At 35.0% G+C, this 24,113-nt stretch overlaps 1 protein-coding gene across 2 annotated transcripts in view; it reads right to left on the reverse strand.

The window, feature by feature from the left end:
• The window catches only part of Drgx (Dorsal root ganglia homeobox), an 85,599-nt gene that overhangs the window by 25,295 nt on the left and 36,191 nt on the right, over positions 1-24,113 (reverse strand). Inside the window, exons 1-5 of one of the 2 annotated variants that reach the window (XM_036358751.2) lie at positions 21,463-21,932; positions 18,720-18,811; positions 18,483-18,584; positions 602-703; positions 115-518 (exon numbers count right to left, since the gene is read on the reverse strand). In XM_036358751.2, the coding sequence (XP_036214644.2) occupies positions 115-518; positions 602-703; positions 18,483-18,515 (539 nt within the window). In that variant the 5' untranslated portion in view covers positions 18,516-18,584; positions 18,720-18,811; positions 21,463-21,932. Of the gene's footprint in view, positions 1-114; positions 519-601; positions 704-18,482; positions 18,585-18,719; positions 18,812-21,462; positions 21,933-24,113 lie in introns of those variants that run through there. The other variant, XM_036358750.2, reaches the window with a different exon arrangement.

Genomic DNA, 24,113 nt, shown 5'->3' on the forward strand with positions numbered 1-24,113 from the left:
ATGATTTTTAAAGAAAATTAAATAGTTCAAGGGATAAACTTTGTACTATACTAGACACAACAGCTTAAATAATTTCGAAATTTTCAATAAAATAATAAAAAAATATTCACTCACCTATCACCACCGAAATTTCCGAAAATGTGACTACCAAAAGTAGTGGGCGTGCTGTGTAGCGCAGTTGTGGGCGTAGTGCCGGACGATGTACGCGAAGTCAACGATATCGGACCGCCAACTTCGATGGGCGAATCTGTATGACGGGAATTAGAAGTCGGACTATTGGGACAATGTTGAGGCGTGGCGCGCGCACTGGGCGATGGCGAACCAGCGCTTATTGAACCAACCGATTGCGATGCCGATTGTGTGGTAAGCTGCGTCGATGAGAGGGGACGTTCATTGTCCGAGTCAATGGCATGCGGACTGGCCGATAGCGGACCGGGACTATGTGAGCGACGTAACGATGGTTCGTCATCATCGATTTCGCCGGTAATGTCAGGCGAAGACTCGCGACTATCATGTAGCTGAAAGATAAAATTAAATTATTAGAAGAAATAGCTGATATTACACTAAGATACAGGGTGTGCAAACACATTTGTGTACTTACCTTGTCCAGCGAACCGCTGCTCTCGCCATTCTCGCGCTTGCGTTGCTCATCCTTAAGGCGTTCGGCTTTACGCCATTTTGCGCGTCGATTCTGAAACCAAACCTGCAATAACAAAAATGGCGTCAGTTTCACTTGAGTGCATTTCGGTGTGTGTGTGTGGGGGTGAGTGGTTGGAATGTCCAAAGATAATTTACAATAATTTTATATATTAAGAGCGATAGCCAAGGGGCGTAGTTGTGAAAATTGAAATTGGAAAAGTTTTCTGCTCGACAGAGTTACGCATACACTCAAGCGCACAACAAATGCATATCATGCAAACAATAAACCCAATTTTCCACCTCAGAAACTTTATCAATTTATTTATTATATGCCCACATGCGCACGCATCCTGCAGGCTCGTTAGTTCAACTCTGTGGAAGAATTTCGCATTACAAGTACATGGAAATGGGTTTGCCTCCATTCCCCACTACCCATTCGCCATTTGCTTTTGTTCTGGCTGTTTACGCCATTGTTGCAATCAAAAATAAATTAATATCAATAATGAAAACAAAAACAATAACAATTGCGAGGAACATTTGTACGAGGTATATGCGTTGGAGCAAGGGTAAATTGACAGTGTGCCAAGGATTACCGAGGAGTGTGGGGACAAATTCTTGCTGCAGGATATGTTTGTTATATTTGCATGTATTCAGACAATTCCATTAATTTAACACATCACTTCCATAGTTAAGACAGTGTACTGTTAGCTGAGTGGCAAATATCAGTCAGTGGAAGAGCAAGCCCTAACCTTCGGGAATTTTTAAAATTATTAAATATTATAAGTTTTTGTATAAATATTTCAAAATCTATTCACATAATCTCAACTTTAATATATCCAAGACGGACGTAACTACAGAAAATACAGTCAAAACTGTGGTTACCTGCAATGAAGTCGGAAAGAAAAAAATCGTTTTTGGTTCCAGTAGTTTTTGTGTAACTTTCTAACGCAATACTTAAGAGTCCAGCGAGCAGTCTAAACTATGATCTTAAAAAGGTTAATGCGTAACGAAGGCCCAAAGGTGCACTGCCCGCCAACTGATAAACTTTTTGTGATTAACGTAGTACCATTCATATCACTTCCCATTAAAAATAGCAAATAAAACTAGAAATGAAGAGTGTTATAAGGGATAGGGGTAAAGCTCTGATCTTGAATTTCAGCAACTCGGTTTATTTTAGAAAGACAGATATTTCACTTATAAGACGTCGTAATGGAAAATCGGAGATATTAGAATTCTTTATCAATATTTTATATAGAGTTAAAAATTCGTTAGAGATATACTAAAGAAACGGGGAGTCGATTAGTGACACACCGCAAAGTAACACATATTTTTAGAACTTTTGTGATATCTGCTGCTTTTAGGTGTCAAATACTGGAACATCACCTTGAACTATGCTATTCCAAGTCTAAAATGTATTATATATAAATAATGTGATTACAACGGTATTTCGAGTACCAAAGAAGCCTTGATCTGCCACAACATGTTGGAAATAGATGTCGGTTTCATTGGCATATCTTTAGTTCAAACGATTGGTGAGAAGCAACCGAACTGAAGCGTTGAAACCCACATCGAAAAATATTTACCGTTATATTAGTTATGTTACATTCAATTCGCTCAGTATTAGAGAGTGGCGAATCGAACATATTATACCAGCTGTTCAAACAGACTTTGTTCTTGCGTTTACATCTAAATCCAACCAAAACTAGCGAGCAGAAAAATTACAAAACGATGGCGTCATCTAGTCAAATCCGATGCAAAACCTAATTAGGTAAGCTTGTAATACCTGCAGTACGGCTGCGACTTAAACAGGCAGAAACATTTTTCGGTATTACTTAGAACAATTGTGCGAGGAAAGAGAATTTTTGTGATGTACACAGTTTATCTGAGTTATTTTACAACACATACTAAATGCTTGAATCAAAGTCTCCAAACTCGATAAGGATAAATATATATATAAATAAATAAATCTATCAATAAACGCAGATTCCTTAAATAGAACATCTAGGCCGGCCGAAAGTCTTAAGAGAGTGCGAGCTTAATATTAGGAAAGAACTTGAGTGAATTTATTTTCCTAAACTAAAAGGTTACGGACTCTTCGAATTAAGCTAGCGGATATAACGGTAAATGATATACGAAGAGCAAGCAACCTCGCTATAATACCCTTCACAAATACAAAGGCTCCTTACAAGAACTTGATTCCGATCGTGCCATTTGTATGGCAGCTATATGATATAGTGGTCTGATCTGAACAATTTCTGCAGAGAATACATTGTTGCCTTAAATAATAGTTCGTGCCTAATTTTGTAAAGATACCTCGTCAAATAAAAGAGTCTTTCTTACAAGCACTTGATTCCAATTGTTCAGTTTGTATGGCAGTTATATGCTAAAGTGGTCCGATATCGGCCGTTCCGACAAATGAGCAGCTTCTTAATGAGAAAAGGACTGGTTTAAAATTTTCGATCGATAGCAGGCGGACAGACGGAAATGACTAAATCCACTCAGCTTATCATGCTGATCATTTATATATATATATTTAATAGGGTCTCCGGGGTTTTCTTCTGTGTGTTACTAACTTCGTAGCAACTTTTGATAGTAACGAGAAAAATCATAAATATTTTGCGCTGCGGAAAGACGAAATGAAGCTACTTTTATTCTGATACCCAATCATAATAAGTACCAGTTTTCACCATGTGTGTGACTTCCAAAGCATATTTTGTAATATAACCGGAAAAAATTGCCCGCCTTCTGTGCTCAGTTGCATGGGGATGCTATAAAATCCCATCAAAAGTATTATCCCACTAAAAATACTATTTACTTTCGCATAAAGTTTAATGAAACAATCAGCCATTCATTTCAATAAAACAATCCAATTTATACTTCTAAATGTCTGTAGACATATGAATGTGTGTATGTATGCGTATATGCCATGTATACGAGGCTTCCTTCCGCAATGGTTTTACTTCCGATTTTCGCTGATTCCCAGCAGTCTAATGGGATTTGTTAGAGACAATTGCATGCGCGACCAACACAATACGAGAGATGGAGGCGGATAGTGACGAAGTAATGCGGCAAACGAGAGAGAATGAGATGTTATGGATTGACGCCAGCCTCCAGCTGCGAAGCGACCACAGAAAGTAGTTAAAATGAAGCCATATCCACCAAGTAAGCACAAGTATGTAAGCATGTATGAAAGTAAGTAACTAAGTAAGTAAGTTTTCTAATCAAAATTCAAATTAGATGCTACACAAAATTTCTGCTTGACTTGCCAGCCGAAAATGGAAATCGGGAAATGACGTCAGTTACAACCACACAACTACAAGGCATATAATATATATATACAGTGTAGCTGTGGTTGCCTCCAAGGACGGAATGCGGCAAAAGACAATGGCTTCATGGTAACTATGCGACTGTAGGACTGTGGGACTGTGGCACTGTTAGACCCTGCGTCGGCGACAACAAATGTGCCATGCTACTACTTGTAATCATGCCACCACAGTCAGTCATAACAATCTGCAAATGTCACACGCCGCCAGGCAAACGAGCAGACTGCCGTTTGTAGACGCTGCTAAGCCAAAGTTGAGGTGCCGAAGCTGCTCACATTCTATGCTCTACACAGCACATAGCCGTTCCCTCAAGAGCTGCTAAGGTTTTAGCTGCAGCGTAGACAATGAAATGCTTGCTGCGGCTTCAATGTGTGTTCCTACCTCCTCCCCATTAGTAATCATGTTGATTTTCCATTTTATTTGCATTTATTTTGTTTCGTTTTTTTTTTTTTTTGTAGTCTCCTCGGTTTAACATTGTAAGTGGTAATAGAATAAAGCTTGGCGTGCATTAGCTCGAATCATTTCGGATTGGCTTGATTGTACACCCACTTCTACGCCTTCCATTCTTGGCTATTGTGTGGGCGTGTATGGTAGGGGGAAGCGGCTCATGCTCATTTGTGGGTGGTGAATTTGGTATCAATACAGTTATCTGCGAGTGCCGCTGAGTGTGCCTACGGTTGCGCAGTCGCCGCTTACAATTTTTGCGCTCTATTCGCTCTCTGCCAACTACCCCTGTGGCAGACGCACACACAAACACACGTAAACTCGGTGCTCCGTTTTGTTGCCACTTTTTAGCCTTCCGGCCATCTATTTAGTTGGCTTCAGTGACGACGCCCACCACTTGCTTCATACAATATTTATTTTATAAGCACATTATAGCGTGCTACAACAACATGAGTTATAAAAATAGCAGCAACAACAACGTTGGTAATAAAAACAGCAGAAATGGCGCTTGCAACCGTACAAATGTGTGCTTTATGGTGGTTGTGGTGATTGCTGTGGATATTTTTTATACTTGTTGTTGCTTTTGCTGTTGCTCTTGCCTGTAATGGCTCCACATTTTTTCCGTGTGCTATTATTTCTTTATTATACGGCACCACCTCCCAATTGTCATCCCTTTGGGAGTCTTTTGTTCGCCGCTCAGCCGCATATTCCTTTTTACGAAGCTATAAATAGCACATACACACATACAAACATACATTTTTATAGTGAACTCCCTCTCAGTTCGTTCTTTGTTGTTGGCAATTTGCGAAAAAGTTAAGTGAATTTCGTTTTTCGATTAGAAGCAAAGTAAGTTAGTTAAGATAATTCGATGTTGAAATTATAAGGATAAGCGGAAAAAAATTTGTGGTTAGAAAATATATTCTAAAATTGTGGCAAAAATTGTGAATTATGAAATTTTTTAATAAGAAAATTAATGGAAATGGAATGTATTTTATTTTTAATAAAAATGCGAGTATTTGATACATAAAAACGTGATGGATAATTGAAAGCTTACTAAATGTTGAGGAATAATAAAACATTACAAAAATACATTTAATAACAATAACAAATAATTATAAATAAAATTTTTCCAAAAAATTTTCAGTTAAAAAATTTTAATTTCTAAATTTTTTTTAATTTAATGCAGCAATGAAAACACCTGTGAGCGCTCTTAACTTCTGTACTCATTGCAGTTTTTGTATTATTTCTAAGCCCAAATGTAGGCTAAACTTAACACGATTTAGTTAGATATAATTTCAAGACAATTCACTTTTTCGACGCTAATAAATATTTTTATCATATTTTTGGTTAAAACGCCAAAAAGTATGTTATATTAACAGCATTTTTTATTATAGCCTACTTTTAGGCTGAAAATAATTAATTATGGCGCTTGAATTATTCTTCCTAGATAGAAATTTCCGTTTTTTGTAACATATCTTCTAAATGGGTTTCGATACCGTTTTTAAATCATAAAACAACAATGTTAAATATGTAGCTGAATTTTAGAGTTGAACCCCTCATATTGAGAAATGACTAGTAAACTATTAAGATTCTTTGTGAATAAACACGCAATTCCAGTTTACCAATTAATTGATAAAACTATGCAAAAAATTATGAAAATTATAACAAATTATTGGAAAAAATTATTAGAAAGAAAATATTATTTAGAACAAAGGATTCTTATTTTCGCAGAAGGCTTTAAGATCGAAAGGCTAATCGAATTAAGAAATAGGCCGACAAATTGAAACAGAAATAATTTCAATTAAATTTTCACAGAACCATTTGAATTTCATCAAACATAAAACACAAGTATTCATTCTCACGAAATCTTTTCAATATCAATTTCGAATACTTAATATTTTTTCGTGTATACCCAACCCATTAAGACCATGTAAGATTAATCATAATTCTATGATTATACGCCGAAATATGTGCACTTTCTCAAACTGCTATGTTCAACAGAAGCAGTGCCTGATATTATAATATATAGCCTTAATGCTACTATATTCACAATCTGCCCAACACACAACCCGTGTTTGGGTATGAAAATTAATATATGCATATTGAAAGTAATAATAGCTTGTACGACATAACTCAGTTAGAATGAAGATATTATCCGCCTAATAATTATTATATGGCAGCAAGTATAATATGTACCACTTACATTCATCCACACCCCATAAGTAGATGAGGCAAGTATACCCAGTAAACGAAAAATGTGTGAAAACCTTCCGATCATAACTCATATGAGCCCGTCTAAAGGAAAACCAGTCAAAATTCGTATTATGAATTATAGTCATATCATTTCCCCAGTAATTTTATATTCTCACAAAATTCCTAGGTGGAACACAGGTTCTCAAAGACCAGGAAATTAATTGGAATAAATATTCATCCACCAGTCAGAGTACACCAAGAAAACTGTAAAAAATTACCACTTTTATTGGATACGCTATTCGCTAGTACTGCCGCTTTAGGGATACTGCGTTAGTAGAGAAATCTAAGGAATTCAATTTCATAATATATACTAAACGATATTCAGGCAAGATCCTATATTAGTTTTGCTAATGCTGGCGAGCTATAGCGAGGGCGAGCCGAAAGTTCAATTATGTAACTGAAGTTTATTTAAGTTGATTTAATTTTCCTTACCATCTAATCTACGTTATGGCATCGAACATTTTTTAAGTCTGAATAACCGTGGAAAAAGATGTTCGACCAAAAGAAACTATCTCAGCTCAATTTCTGATTTATGATAATTGTTACCATCACCGGATCTTTCATTCAAGTTCAGAAAAGCTTACAATTGGTATTATATTAGAAAATGACACTACAAAGTGATATTAAAGATCGTTAGAAACTCGCAACTCTATATCCAAAGGCAATTCTGGAGTTCGTAGCTCGGTGTTCAAATTCGATTTCCAATTCTTTAGGAACTGAAGCGGCTCTTTAAAGTATTCGCTTAAATATATCGAAATATACAATTTACTGACAAGGTTTTCAGGGTTTCGATCCATATTATGTTATGGTTTACTGGGTACGCATTGCAACCCCTTTGCTTCGTCGTACTACTAAGTGTTTGGTTACATTGTGCACTCGTTGGTTTAGCTCATCGCCCATTCATGCGTTTGTTAGTTCGTTCGATATGCATGAAACCAATATTACGCCTCGGGCCAAAGGGGTTGCCACATTCGGATAATTGCATTTGGTCGAATAATCCTTTAATGCTGATGTAAGTTGATGGCGACGCTGCAATGCGCTCAGCAGTTGATGTTGCAACACAGTGGTTGAGGCGCCGTTGTTGTTGCCTGAGGTGTTACGGCTGCTGGCAGCGCTGTTAAAGTGCGCCCAGAAAGGGGTGGCGGTAATTGCGGTCGGCCAACAACAGCGGAAGGGTTCTCGCTCGCCAAATGCGCTTAGCATTAACACATCTGTTCATTCATTCCACTTGAACTGCGTTGGCTGTGCGAGCGTTGAAGTGTTTGCACTTTGCTGTTTGTTTTAGTAATCGTTTTTTTCTCATTTTTATTTCTTCTCGATTTATTGTTGTTAGTTTTTTTGTGCTGCTTTATTTCTTGCGGTTGGCAGGCGGCGCGGAAGGGCTGGTAAATTGTTTGCGGAAGCTAATGGTGCGCACTTGTTGTAATTATTGTTGTTTGCAACAATATTTTCTCTTGTGTGAACAACGCACAGACACACCTTAAACAATACGTGTTCAGCGATGCGGTTGACTCGAAGTGATGTGTTTGTTGTTTGCCGCCCCGCTGCAGCTCTCTTCCGCCTGCTGTCGCCTGCCGCCGGCGCTCAACATTTGCTGGCATTTGCCTGGTTATTGTTGCAACTGTTTCCTTTGTTCCAACACACACACACACATACGCACCCACCGATACTTGTCTCTAACACATGTTGACAAATTGTTTGCTCATAATCTCAGCTAATTTCATGCGAAACAATTATTTGTTTACCTTGTCAAGTTGCTTGTTTGTTTATTGTTGGTAAAATTGTTTTTTACGCTCTCGAGCACTAATTTAAATGAGTAAATTGATTGTGAATATTTCAAGAAATTTGTTTACTTTGCTCTAGGTTTTGGTTATTATGAGTTTTAAATAAAATTAGAGAAAAATTAAAAAAAAAATATTATATATATTAATTGTTCTCTCTTTGACGAAGTCATCGAGCAATAAGCTCTGAAAACAGAACTATGCCTAATAATAACAAATTTTACAAATAATGCCTACAAAATGCGATAGAAAAGTCAAAATATCAATAAAATTTTCTAACTTAATACACTACATATTCCCTACCTACCTGAACAGTTCCCGTCGAATATATTTCAGTTTGAAAGTAAGGCTCTGATGTTCCTGATGTGCAGGAGTTCATAAAACTTTGACAGATTTTTGAACACTCAAAACTCTGCGTCTTATGGGGTATTCTAATGTAGAATTTCAAAAAAAATATCGATTTTTTTTTATAATATTTTCAAAGTTTAACTATTTAAGAATATGTCTACGAGAGGATTTTTGAAAATCTAAATTATTTTCGGAGATATAAACATTTGACTGACCTGGCCTCCTAACTGGTTCGGCCGAGTCTAATCGAAAAAAAAACTTTACGCGAATCTTTAAATGCGTTTTTCACAGACCAGACTTTTTCAATACGATACTCACGATTTTTCGAGTTTTACTGGACCGATTTAATTGAAATTTTCAGATAATCTTCTTTATAGACATCTCTCGAGTATGAACATGCCTCTTTTTACAAAATACGAGAAAATAAAAAAAAATGGCAAAAAAATCGTATTTTTTTTCAAACCAGTCGCATTTTTTTTTACTTATCGCTAGTTCATACAATTGCTACATCATTGCATATTAATAATATGCTCATGTGCCAATTTTTTGCCACTTCATCAGCTACCAGTTTTTTAAATGTTAAGTTATTTTTTTTCATTTTTTGCTGAACTCTTGTAACATTAATAAATAACTGATAAAAAAATCGATAAAAAAAATATTGATGGCCTTTTTTTACGACACTTTAAAAATTACCTAAAATTCATATCTCCATACTGGAATATCCCCTTAAGCTCTGACGAGCCTGACGCCTTAAAATGGAAACTCCATGATTTTGTTATCCGCCGAGTGTAAAAATATAAGGCTATCAATGTAAGTGTAGTGATCAAGAGAATAAGGGGCTTCACAAATATAAAACTAATTAAGTGAAAATAAAACAGATCATCGAAGAGCTTAATGCCACAAGCTTCGACTTAAATTTGTGATTTGGACCTTTATAGTCTGTAAAAATGCTGGAACTTAAAAGCTTTGTAAGCCGTACGCCTAACTGATTTCAATAAGCCTTTTCAAGTCAGAAATATGTTTGGATACATGTCTTTCCCTCCCAAGACGCGACTGCTACAAAAACAAAACAAAATTTTTCATGATGTTGGTCGAAATAGGATCTCGAAAGGAATCAGTAGACCCACGAAATAACAGCATGTTTAATGATCATATCAACTCGTATAAAAGCTTCAATGAAACTAACAAGTCGCATATATCAAAATAGACTTTTCAGACAGCACCTAAATTTAGCTAATTATTACCTGCCAAATTTGTATATTGGAAACAATTAAGAGCGGAACTTTTTTCACGATTTATACACTGTGGTTTGGGAATAAAGACAATCTGGCTTGCTAACGAAATGCAAGCTACCGGTAACGACCTTTTAAGCGAGCAAATTAAGGTGATTAAAAGCATATGCTCGAATCTCGAACAAGGCATCATCATCGCTACAAAATCTATAATGAATGCAACAAGCATCGTACTTCCTAAGACGACATCACGTTAAACACTACAGAAATGTGAAAATACTTTACTAACAAAGAGGTGTTAAAATGAGTTTCTTTCGTATTTTAAACTTAAGTATACAATCGCCTAACTAGAAATTGAAACGGAACAACTTTTTATGGTAACAATAGCACAATCTTATATAACTCTCAACATATTTTTGAGTACATTAAGAAACTTCCGTCACTAATTGCATACGCATATATTTTTATATGAACACACAGAGGTATAATTTTTAACAAGCCAAGTGCTCATTAAAAGAAACGTGTTAAAGTTGACAGAATAATAAGACTGGCTAGGAAGTCTTAACAAAGCATGTTGAGTTGCAAATTATGCCGGAAATACATGTGTAATATTGCAAAGAGGTGCGCTAAATATTATTGTGTTTAGCAAGTGGGATACTCTTAAGTATAACCACAATTAGTGGAATCATAAGTGACAAAAGCAGTTGCATAAGTGACAATAACAGTATAAACTCTAAGGAGGTAGAAATCATTATTGCAGAAAAGCATAGAGATAGTGCTTCCTTACATATTATATATATATATATATATATATATGTACAGGGTGCGCCAACTTTTGTGTTGTCACGTATATATTGAATAAGCCTGCAAGCCAGTAACCATTTGGATTCAGATCTGAGTGTTCTGAAAATCTTCATGCAATGTACTACTAACCTTGAATATCTTAACTATATAAAAACTACCATATTTCTGAAAGCAATATTTTATGTGCGACGCTCTGGCGGTGTTGATGAGTAAAGTTTTCATATTTGGCGAACCGAAAATCCTTTCAAGATAAATGAAACATCGTTGGATGAACAAAAGTTGACAGGGTTTTTATGCTAAAATCATCATTGAAGCATGTAGTTTTCCAAATAAATTAAAGTAGTTAACGGAAATTGAATATCGATGGATGTGGTTTCAATATGTCAGTCCGAACATACATGGAAAGGGTCTTGCCGTTAATGTGTTTCAATAAGATCGCGGGGTCAAAAATGCTCAGATATGCATATTTGACTCCTCTGACTTGTACTTATGGGATTATAATATGACAAGCTCAGCAATTTTCGAACCTTTATTGATCTTCTCCGTACTCCAGCCGCGGAAAAAGTAAAAGAAAACCAAATAAAATAAAATATTATAAATTAATAATATATAACAATGATGACAATGCCAGTTCTTATGACATTAAATGATAATATTTTGATATATTATTATATGATATAATTATAGTTTATCTATGACAAATGACATATGACAAGTTTCAAATCAAGTTTTCAATCAATCAAGTTAGCCATTGAACTACGACAATTCAACCAACAGTTTGAAAAATTAAAGTTGTCAAAGTATAAAATTTAAGATGACGTAATTGCTATCATTGCTTGAATTAAAGTCAGTTTAGATTTTTATATAAGAAAGACTCGTGAAAAAGTTCCCCAAAGGTCGCAAGAAGTACAGAGGAGTTGGTTTCTTGAAAAAAAGTTCGAAATCTCATATTTTCCAACTGATTGCTGAGACCTTTTCGACCACCCGTGTGTAAAAACTCTCATTAGAGCTTTACGCGCTCGTGTAGGATCCGGTACAGCGGCTAACTTAAAGCAGTTGATGCAATAAGAAGCGTCTGTCGCGGCGCTTCCGTTCGTGCATGAGTGCCGCCTATTTGCCACGCGCCAAGTGTTAAGTGCGGCCTACACACACACACACACATATATATATTATATATATATATATATATATATATAGACATACATCTAAGTAAAAAGTGCACTGATTAACAAATTGACAGTTACATATGAGCATAAGTAGAGCACAGATGCAAAGAAGCATTATGCGAGCAAACAAAAAAAAACAAAAAAACAACAACAACAGCAAAGAAATGATGGCGACCAAACTGGAGGCACTTGTGAGCGAGTGGAGGCTGGAAGCGCCATCGGCAAGCCACTAATTGGCAAGTTTCCGCACTGCAATGAAAGCAGATTTGCACACAGGCGCTACACACACACTCATACACACGAGCAGCGCCAATTGCAAACTTGTGCAAGCTACTGCCATCTTAATGCCAGCTTCGAGCTGTGTGGCAACACAAAATTGAGGAAATCTAAGTTTAGACTATAAACAGACACAAGTGTCCGTATAAAGTGCGATGTGTAATGGTCGAGCGCTGTTGCAGCTACTAACCCGGCCCCTTCTAGGTGTCTACAAATATAATCGCGTCCGTCTCAGTGACGTCTTTGTGTCTTGAAACCTTGAATTCTAATTCGTCGCCAAATTGCAACCAAATCTCTGCACAAACCGGCGATTAATCTGTCTCTGCCACTATGCCAGTGTGCTGTATTGTGTCTCGGTTGCAATAACAACACTTGCAACACTGGGCAAATGAGCGCGATCTAAATAAATTAGCAACGCAAATGAGCGATTATCGCTGGTAATTGCCAAGTGTGATGACAATGAGTTTGATTAAGGCGTGAACTACAGCTAAACCTCAAGCGAGTATATATGTAATATAGGTATGTATATAGGTGTGTGTACACAAACTGAAATATATCCTGCGCGCATATTAGCGTCTACCTACGTTCATAACTAGATATGCAAATTAGTAGTTGAACTATATATGGTATATGTACATACAAACATGTATATTTATTAGTGGATGCTAATGGTAGGTGTAAAATATAATTTCATATAATTAGGAACGCATGACGCAAATGCACAGTTATTAATGCTTAAAAATTATAATTACAAAACGCTAAAAACCTTACCTGTCACCATAAATTATTCATTCATAAAAATTATTGCAAATCAAGTAAGGAAATTCTGTGTTCAGTCGCAATCATGTAATACGGCTTAAAAATGGCTAGTGCTGTTGTTGTTGTGGCACCAATATAAACAAATTCTAAAGAAGAAAACCATTAAGTTCGGCTGGACCTGTACAGGTGCATTTCTTTCAGCGTAAAATTTTGTAAAAAATTTTTATCTGGATTTTGCTTGGTCAGTTTATAAGGTAGCTACATATATGCTATATAGTAATGGTCCGATCTGAATAATTTTTTCGAAGAATGTAATGTAAAATAAATGCTGCCTTGAACAATTGCCTTGTCAAATTTCATGAAGATATCATGTCAAATAAAAAAAATTTCCTTAAGGGCTTTGACTGATCAGTTCGTATGGCAGCTATATCATATAGTGCTTCGATATTGGTGGTTCCCACAAATAAGCAGTGTCTTGTGTCAAAAAGAGCTTTTACAAAATTTCAAATCGATAACTCCAAAACTTTTGGACTAGTTCGCGTATACGCAGACAGACTGCTGGGCATGGCTACATCGACTCAGCTCAGCAGGCTGATCGTTTATATATATACACTTTATGGGATATCCGACGCAACATTTGACTCAAACATAAAATTATGTGACAATATTTCGATTAGAATTATATGAGTCGGTACTAAAAATCAACTAAATTTATTAATAACTCTGCCTAACACCCAAATAGGAATAATGGCGTAAAATCGACACATTCAACACTACTATTTAACTCAATATAAAAAAATTTGATACAAAGAAATGTATTTTTAAAAAGTACCGTTATATTTGGATATCAGCAAGACTGACAAAACAGAAATTGCGACCTTACCTCCCTTTACTTTGTTTGCACTGCGTTTAACAGTACATGACGTCAAGAACGAAAGAAGGGAGATCTTTCGCTTACAATTACTCTTGACAGTTCGTTTCGTTATGACGCAGTGTGTCGTAATTTTATCCTCGGTTATTGGTCAATATTCGGCATATTGTGTCCACGAATTATCTGATATTTGTTGGTAGTCTTGCAAATAGACTGTTTGGTTTGAGGGTTTATTGACTTTATCCAAAGAGGAAAAACGTTAATAAACGTTTTACAGAGAGAGGTCATATTAAGATCTGCCATATTGTCAATTGAGTGTATTCTAATACAAGACTGTGAAAAAATATATATTGCCTACAGCTGTAGTCTCTATTGAAAATTATTTCAAAAATGGTATGATTAATTTTATAAAAAATCGTATAATTTAATTTCAGTTTTACAAATTATGCCACAAATGGACTTGAAAACGAGCAGCGAATATTGTATATGGCACCCTCACTCGACTATACACAAAAAATATCGGATAATAAAATGCGCGCTGCAGAAAACACAACTTAAAGCCATAAAAAAATACAAATTGTATTACTGTTCGTTATTTTATTTCAAAAAATCATTTATTTTGTTATTCGTTAAGTAATTGTGGTTCGCAATACAGTCGATTTTGTAGTATTTTTAGCATTTAAATCCGGTAACAACACGCATTTACAACCATTTATCTCGACACAGTTCAGCCTTGGCCCTCGTCTATCTTCCACAGTGGAGCACACCCTCATCAAAATCCAACATGCACTAAAAATTCACTTTGGCACTTATTCATTCCATTAACGAAATCCCAACAAAGCTTCATTGTGCGGGTGTGTGCGTGGAGTGTAAAGAAAAATATAAAATAACTGTATAACTGTTTGTCGGTTTCAGCCAGTCGCCAGCTGACATTTGTCATTTCAACTTCATTTTTTCTTACTTTTGAGGATATTTCATTTATTTATTAAGGCACTTGTTGTTGTAAAGTCGCGTACAAGTACAAATGTCAAGCATTACATTAACAAGAGCAGCTATAAGTTTTATTAAAATTTGCGTTCGCCAGCTATAAGACAGTCCCCAGCTGGGGAATGTGCATAACTTGCTGCAAAATAATACAAAATAATTCGAAATATTACAAAATATTTGTCAAAAAGGTAGAAAATGACAAAATAAAAGACACCGTTATACCCGAACATGGCATGGTGGTGTGCGGTGAGCACTAGTGTGATATGGGTTGGCAAACCCTGACTTTACGCTGTTTTCTTCGTTTTTTTTGTTTCATCTTACACATACCGGCATAACCCAACCGAAAATACACACCCACACATTTCTTTGCCTGCCCACGCTACCAGCATTTCGTATAATTCAGTTAGTTTGACAGGCACACGTGTACGACAAGTGGAAAATTGACGTGCGATTATGTTTTTGTCAAAATTAAATTCAAAGTATCAAGTGTCAAAATTATTGCTCAAGAATTATGTTAAAGTTTCCTTTGACTGGTGAGGCTATAAATACATACACACAAATGTACATGTATGAGTGTGTGTGTGTACGATACCCCGGATAAAAATATATTTTCTTATATGCTTATGTTATGGGAAATACTTTGACACATTGGGGCGTGGAATGGTTGAGGCACTACTTGTGCGCATGTCCTGCGAAGGAGGTATTCCGTGTGTGGAAGCTACCAGCAAATACATACTTGTAAATATCTGAGCATAAAAATGTTTCATAATTTCGTACGAGTATCGGTAGAAAATAATGTTCGGGATTTAATACCATGATTTGTAGCTCTGAATAAGTGAATTAGAAATAAGCGGTATATACTTGTAGACCCGAAAATTTCATCGGATTTGAAAATGAGGTTCTGAAAAGTTGTAGAAATAAGTAACTCTTATTACCGAAAACTTCTAAAGGCCTTGCAATTTAGCTATCTTCAGAAAGCACTTAGTTATATGTAATTGTGGAGGGTACCTCAATAACCGCTAGGGGTTGCTAACACAGAACTTCCATAAATATTCTAAAATTTCATGAAATGTGAAGTAGATCCACAATTTAACAAAAAATAAAAAAAACCCCAACTCCATATTTAAAATGGGTATATTGATCAGGTGATACAGATTCCTTACTCAAAAACGCATTTGTCGAACGAAACTAAGCACTTAACGTTCCAGTATCTGGCTTTTAATAGAACATCAGGAAAAAAAAACATAGAATAAGAATTTCACATAATCGGTCAACCTTATTTTGCTGTCTATAAAGGTAAATTGTGGGTTTAATAATTTTATAACAAAATTTTTTAGCCGAGTAAAGAATGATCTATTCTTATAACCGACTGACTGTAGGGGAACACCGTTAAAAATGAGGTACATACTCGTATGTATATATGGAAGTAGAATCAGACCGACTCCCCTAAATATCTTGAAGAAACGGGTTTGAAAATCATAAAATGAGTCAAATATGAAATTAGTATGAGTCCTATATAGATGACATTGGATATACTGGATGACATTTCCTATTGAAATTTTCGAGCTTTTTTATTCGAAAATATAATACAATAATATGATCATTTAGATTCTATTAATCTTCAAAAACTCTGAACGTACTACGATTTAGAATTAAGGCACACGTCCTCAGTATACGTGAAAGTGTAGTTATTAATTTCAGATAGAAGCAAATAGCATTTGTTTATTTAATATAACACAAAAAGAAACTTCACATTAAAAAATATCAAGACCTTTATAAGTAACCCCATCACAATTCAGAGTTTACTTATGCGTACCTTACCATATTGCCTTGACTGCTGCCCTTTTCATATTCAAAATTATATACGAATTTGTAGATTAAATTTGCTGAATACGAAATCATAAAAAATTTATGCAAAAAAGGTGAAATTTTCGTCCATTTCACAGGCCAAAACAAGACAAAAAATAAAAAATAGACTTCATATTTTCATCTTTATCGGCTTTGTTGCCTTTTTACGTCAGCTTTGTTCTTTTCACTGTTCTTGCAGATGTAAAATACAATTCAGTGAAATTAATCCTTTTTTCAGCAGCATAACAAATAGTAAGGACAAAACCTATTTTAATTCATTTTGTACGTAAATATTCAATTCTCAAAACAAAACAAAAAAAACAAACATTTTAAGGGATTTCTTTGTGAGAAATCTTCAATTTGAGTCATAATTTTTTTATGAGTTAAATTATACACTGCGAAAAATATATAATATTATGATACTGTGAAATAATATTATTTGTCGACAAAATGATTTAATATGAATATGTGACGGGTGCCGGTTTTGGTCTGCTTGGGTTTACACTCTCAATCAAGGTACTATATACCATACCAAAATATAACAAGGATATTACCAAAACTTATTCGTACTCTCCTATTGTTGGCGAAGTTTTGTGGATTGTATTTAAGATCTATACAGTTAGCTAAAAATGCCGATTTAAATGAAGAAATTTTTAAAAACATATTTGAGGGTATTGATTTTCGTGCGGCAACTCATAAATTGTACAATATCTTAGAGGTTTATTTATCCAAGGCTTGAAGCAAACTCAGCCATGAAAATCCTCGGTCACTGCGAAGAGATCAGTTTGAAAATAGTTGTCGAAAATAACCAATCTTCTAGCCTGCTCGACTGAGTCTTTAACTTAAAATAATCGAGTGATCGAGTTTCGACCAAGTCGACACTTGACGAAAAGATTTGCATGATATGTACATAAATCTAAAAATCCGAAATCGAGTCAAATGATTTTCCATATTTTTAAAAGCTAAGAGCACTTAGTTTTGGAAGACTTGATTCAGAAAGTGGTTTGGAAATCGAAATTGTATACTTTTGGGATAGATTACACTTTAGCGAGTTAAAAAATGTCTTGGAAATCCTTTTACATAAATTTTTGTGTGTGTAATTTATTTGGGATTATTACTTAAATTGTGCAACTGTAAAAAAAATATTTGATATACGCACTGATATATGCATTAATAATGAACTACAGGCAGTGGCTAAGTTGCTACATACAAATTGATAGACTGAAGCAAAAACGTAGTGTAAAAGCAATAGGAAGGATCAATGTGGATAAAAATCTAAGGCACATACAACACTGAGACGCCCTTTGATCACAAGGCGTAACTGAGAAGGCAAACAGCTAAAAAGGCCATAAATGAGCTACTGGAGGGGGATACGTAGTCATAACTGACTGTCTGAATGAGTGAGTGGCTGATTATGAATGGAATAACTGCTGGCAGCCGCCGTCAGCCAATGCGCCGAGGCTGCGTAGCACAACTGGTTGAGTAAGTGAAATTTGATACGATTTATGAATCTATTCACTTTCTGATGTACAATAATACATACAAACACTTATCACAAAAAAAATTCACTTTTCATTTTATGACCTTTTTCGCTGCCTGCACATTCATAACCCATCTTGATTTCATTTAAATATTTTGTTGCAAACTTGAAGTAGTCACGTCCATTACAATTTACCCAAACAAAAGAGCGCATAATTTTATTTATACACATGCTAACTGTAGTAGTATGCGAAGCATTAAGGTTTTCTCACCTGAACGCGCGCTTCCGTCAGATTTATTTTCATCGCCAGGTCCTCACGTGTGAACACATCCGGATAGTGGGTCTGCGCAAAGGCAGTTTCCAACTCTTCCAACTGCGAAGTAAAGAAAATTCGTAAAATTAATAATGAGAAATAGCATGTAGGTGAAGGAGTAACTAAATAAATAAGCAAACAAACTCCTAAAAGTGAAATAATCCGCTCTTAAACTCTCCGTCGTGGCGTACTTACCTGTTGCAATGTGAATGTAGTACGATTACGCCGCTGCTTACGTCGCACAAATGTCTCATCATGTATGGAAGGATGATACGAGTAGCTTGCATCTGTAGTTGTGTAGTTTACACCACAGAAGTGTTAAATATGAAAAGAGAGGAAAATATAAGAATTTAGACGAATGTATAAGAAAGTGGTCAAAATGCATTAAATAAAATAATGCACATACGTGTTTGTGCAAAACTATACTCAACTTACTCCAGCTGTAGCATTCTTAAGCTGTGATAAGCTCGGAAGTGTAGTATAGTCAGGGGGAATTATAATTACATAAATTAGTAAAGTAGTCAGTTCAAGGGTATTTTTGAGTTGAAATTTGAGTTTAAAGGTTGTAGGGTGGTCAAAAAATAGACTTAATTTACTTTCTTATAAGAAAAAACTATTATGAATGTTTATAATATTTAGACTTTAAAATAAGGGCAATTCGAAATGCCCAGCGCAGCCTGCCATGTTGCCAACTCTAGAAACTTCGTAATATACCTAAAATTCTGATCTATTTTGTTGAACTTGGAGTTTATTATGTGTTTAATAAATATCAAAAATACTTTTTTAGGTATTGTCAAAGCCCATAGTCTCTCAAAAACTAATTTAATGGACGAGATTAAGCTGAGCGTATTTTTAAAAGCATTCGCAGAAGAGTCTGATTTATCTAGTCAAACTCTTAAAATCTTCTAATCTTCCTATAATATATGTAAAACATATAAAGGGCACTGAACGAACGACGATCGAAGAAAACGCTGAGATCGAATATTCAGCTATAATAATAGCCATATGAAATAATATAAAAACTGAAGGAGCTCATAAATTACCAACATTACTATTTAAATACTGCGAAGATACAAATATTTGAGCTCCCAAAAAGCTGTTTTTACAAATTCGTTCTTTAATATTTTTAAAAATATACAATTTAAACTATATAAGTCTAACGCAGAACGCAAATTCTTTAGAAAATCCCACCCACTAAAGCCCCCAACGCTTGCTTTGCAAACATTTAGTGAGCAAAGTAAACTTACAAATTCCTTTATTCAACAAATTAAATATTAATTAGCAAGTAAATGATATAGTATACTTTTTGGCGCTGGAAGCTATGGCGGTTTTTACAAACTAGAGAGAGATATACGCACACAGTAAGCCACAAGCATGCAAGCATAGACAGCACCAAGCAGATAAACTTACATAATTACGTGTACACACATACATATACTTTTATAAATATAATTAGTTAACCTTTACCAGTAAACGAGCAGAGGCGAAGGTAGAAGAGTAAAATGGCTGCCAAGGTTTTGTCCACCTTGTGGACTTTTGTGGTATGAGCATAAACAGCTGTTGGCACTAAATAACATTACTACGCATTACCCAACTCCCCCGAGACTTAAGTCGACAAATGTTAAACGACTCACAAATATATATGTGAGTACTTGAATAGATAAATAAGGCTGCGTAAGCACGAACAAACATTGGTTAGTAGCCAAGTTGTGGGTAGCCAAAGGAAAAGGTGATGATGCGGGAGCACTGGGAGAGCACGGCATGGCGGTATGGTGGCCAAGCAAATGTTTTCCGGCGCAATATTCTTAATCCGATTATCGTTCGTTGAAAATTAGTAATGGCGCCGACAACAACAACAACAGCAACAGCTTAGTGAAAAAGTGAACAAACCCGTCCGGTGAACTTTCAGCTCGCAACCGACTGTTTGTTTACCTTTTCTGCTTGGCATTTCACTTGGTGCGCTCTCATTTGAATGTGGCACATTCAGAAATTAAATTTTACAATTTGCTACCTAATTATTTATTTAAAACAAATTGAAAATTAATTTCGTCGAGTCGAGCGGCGACGGCACACAAAAAGTTCAAACAACACGAACGCGTAGAAATTGCGGCCGGAAGCGTGTTGGCTAAGAAAACATTCTCTCGACTCCAGCGAACGACTCGACGAATTTTGTGTAGCTACAAATAACTTGTGTTGCTCGGCTGCCTGTAATTCCTAAGTGCCTTAAGGGTCAAGTGTGCGGTTTATTTTGACTGCGTGTTGCGTTACTTGGAAAAGGTTGTCAGCTTTTCACTCTGTGTTAAGGCCATCAAAATACAAGTAAAGCTAATGATATTTTGTATGACTTCCACTCGTTCTGCTGTTAAGTCGATGCCCACAAAATGGCGTCGAAAAGAAAATTAAATTAGAAAATAATTTTGGCAACTTTTGCTACGACCAATTCATATGCGGCTTTTGCTGTTGTTGTTTTATTAATGCTATACTCTTGACTTATGTGGAACTGCTTTAAAACTCAATTTGTTTATGATGTTGAAATTTGCTTTCGGCACCATTTTCTTGGTTATGCAAATATATGAGCTTCGTATTGTATATACAATTTTTTATTAAGCTAAAAAGGAGGTGTGTGATGTTATCGTTTGATAAAAATATATTGTATTTAAATTTAAATTTCAAAGAAAGTCACTTAAACGAGGTTGAGAAGTAGAAGATCTTTCTTGGTGAATAACCGTGACTCAAGAATTTGGGGGTTTATAAGAATAACAACGACTTGTTAATAAGCCCACTATAATATTTTAAAAGAATATCAAATGTATAAAAATCCAATTTACTAGCCCACTCTAGATCCAATCATTTTTTTTATAATATAATAAAATTACTAATCTTAAACCAAACCATTTTTTAAATATACAAAAAATTATAATAAACTCTCAAAACTCACCTACTCGTTATTTACGAGGTTATTAAAAACTTATGTATGTATATTGTTTTATTTAAACACAAAAAATCAATTGAAAATGATAAGTATTTCACTCACGATATAGTATATGCTATATTTTTGCACAAAAATACCGATTACATATGATGTACGCGACCCGAACACGAACCGAAACCAAAATGCATTTAACATAATATAACACTTTAATCCATAATTTGCAATTAATTACAGTAAAAATTAATATTTAGTTGAATATAAACAGCTTCTAGTAAAATTAATTTAATTTCATGCCGCTAATAAGCAGCAATAATAAAATGCAGCCTGCAATGTGCATGTACAAACACGACTGCGAGCAAAACCACGCTGCAGCTTTGGAACAACACAGTTTACTTTTATACACTTTCTTATTGCTGCAAATCAATAATTTGCACTGAAAACATCGCACATTTCTATTATATTAATATTATTATTTATATAATGTTACATTTATTGTTAAAACTTTCGCTAGAAACACTTTATCTTAACTCTTCGGCACTAAATTACAATTTTACGCTTTCGCGTTAAAGAATGCATTGACTTCGGCAACTGCACACATTGTTTACAATGTCAACTTTACATTTACTTGAACTAACATTACATTTGTCTGCTCGGGAAACAGCACTGGGGAGTTACTCCACTGCAGCAGCTATTAACAGCAATAAATGCATGTAAAAGCTATACTTTTTAACATATTGTAAGCATGTTATTAAATTGGCAGTTGATGAATAACATTACGTAGTTATGTATATATTGTATTTGCATTTGCTATTAGAGAGAATGTACTTTAATACTCAATATGGGCAAGGCTATCTATGTTAATATTAATATCCAATTAATATTGGTGTTTTTTGGTATTTTTCAGTGACAAGGAAATTTTCAAGTGAATGAAATAAAATTGAAAATAAAAGAAAAAAGTTGCCTTAAATATTCGTATGTAAAATACATAATATTTAATACGGTATTAAATAAAAAATGTACAGTGTTTAAATAAAAAAATTACAAATTTTTTTTGTTACTATTTTAAGAATAATAAGCAGATATGTAGAAAAACAACAAAGTAAAGTAATAGTCCTTTTTTAATGATAATATTGAGAAGACATTTCTAGTTGTCCTTGAATGTTAAATATTTTTAAAAAAGAGGAAGAAGAGAATAAGTTTTCATAAATTATAACTTATACATTTATCTATAAATCTTACATAAAAATAAATAAATTATAATTTTATACATTATCTTTGATATGTAAATTTCTTGCACTAAATTGATTCATTTATCGTCGATACACAGCCCTGAAGCGCAAGGAATATTGAAAGACTTTATATTTGAATTTCTTTCTTAATACACAAACCACTCAACAAGCTACACAATCAAGGCGGCCATATTAATCAGGTAAAATGCAAATAAATACAACAACAATTGAGATACACCCTTATTACGTCAATATTTATATATGCTCATATATACTAACATATATTTATATTTGCATACAAGCAAAAAGCTCATTTTGCCTTTTGCTGTTGTTGTATATTTAACCTGCAGCACGAAGCGGCAATTAACACAAATTAAGTTTTGAGTCCAAATCCCACAACGACTGTGTCAAATGCGTTGAAATAATAAGGACAAAAAAAGTAGCAACAAAAACAAAGTAGCAAAAAACAAAAAAGTAGAAAGAAAATCAATAACAAGGCACAAGCAAAAGCAGTATGCATATTGAATGCTTAGTGAATATTTACAGTAACAAATATGTGCATCTTTCTATATGCATGTATGTATATATATATATAACAACATACGAGTATCTTGCGAAACTCGCCCAAAATACCAAAGCACTCAGCACTAATCCACAACGCAAGCAAAGCCATTGTAGGCAATCAAACACAGGATGGCACAGGTTGCTACACACAATGACATATAGCACATCTTTGCATGTATGTATGTATACGTAATGCAATGTGAAATCAATGAGGCAACAACCGTTCACCCTCCCGACACTCTCGCTGAAAATCAAACAGCAAATTTTCGAATTTTAGCATGCTAGCAAGCGCGCTTCCACCTCTTCGCCAACGTGCTACAAAAACAACACTCATTCCACCTCGTTGACGATAAACTAACCGCACTTGTCAAGAGACAGGATTAACAAATCCTTATTGCAAATTGATTCAAATGTGTGCGCTACGATTTACGGCAGAAACAAACACGTACACACAAGTACAAACATGTAGAGAGCATAATAGAGAGCGCATATAAACGCTCTCATACAAGCATAGTGTTCCTAATAGCAAAAGCGCTAGCATTTACCCCTCACAGAAATTTGCTAACGAATTTTCCTAGCAACTTTCCGTTTGCTCTTGTGATTTTCTAGCGTTATAAATGTACATGTACAGATGTAGATACATATGTATGTATATTTTTTCTACATCTTCATTTTCAATATTTTGCTTGCTCATTCCAAACTCATCTGTGTGTTTAATTCAGACCAAAACATAGTCATCAGTTGTGACTTCATCATCATCAACAACATTTTACTCATATTAAGCTGTTAAGGGGGAACGCGTTGACAGTCACGTAATCTCCCAAGAGCGCTGGGGAGCTCTAGGCGGTGAGACCAAGAGCAAAG

This window comes from Bactrocera oleae, chromosome 3 (assembly GCF_042242935.1).
Source record: "Bactrocera oleae isolate idBacOlea1 chromosome 3, idBacOlea1, whole genome shotgun sequence".
NCBI lineage: Eukaryota > Metazoa > Arthropoda > Insecta > Diptera > Tephritidae > Bactrocera > Bactrocera oleae.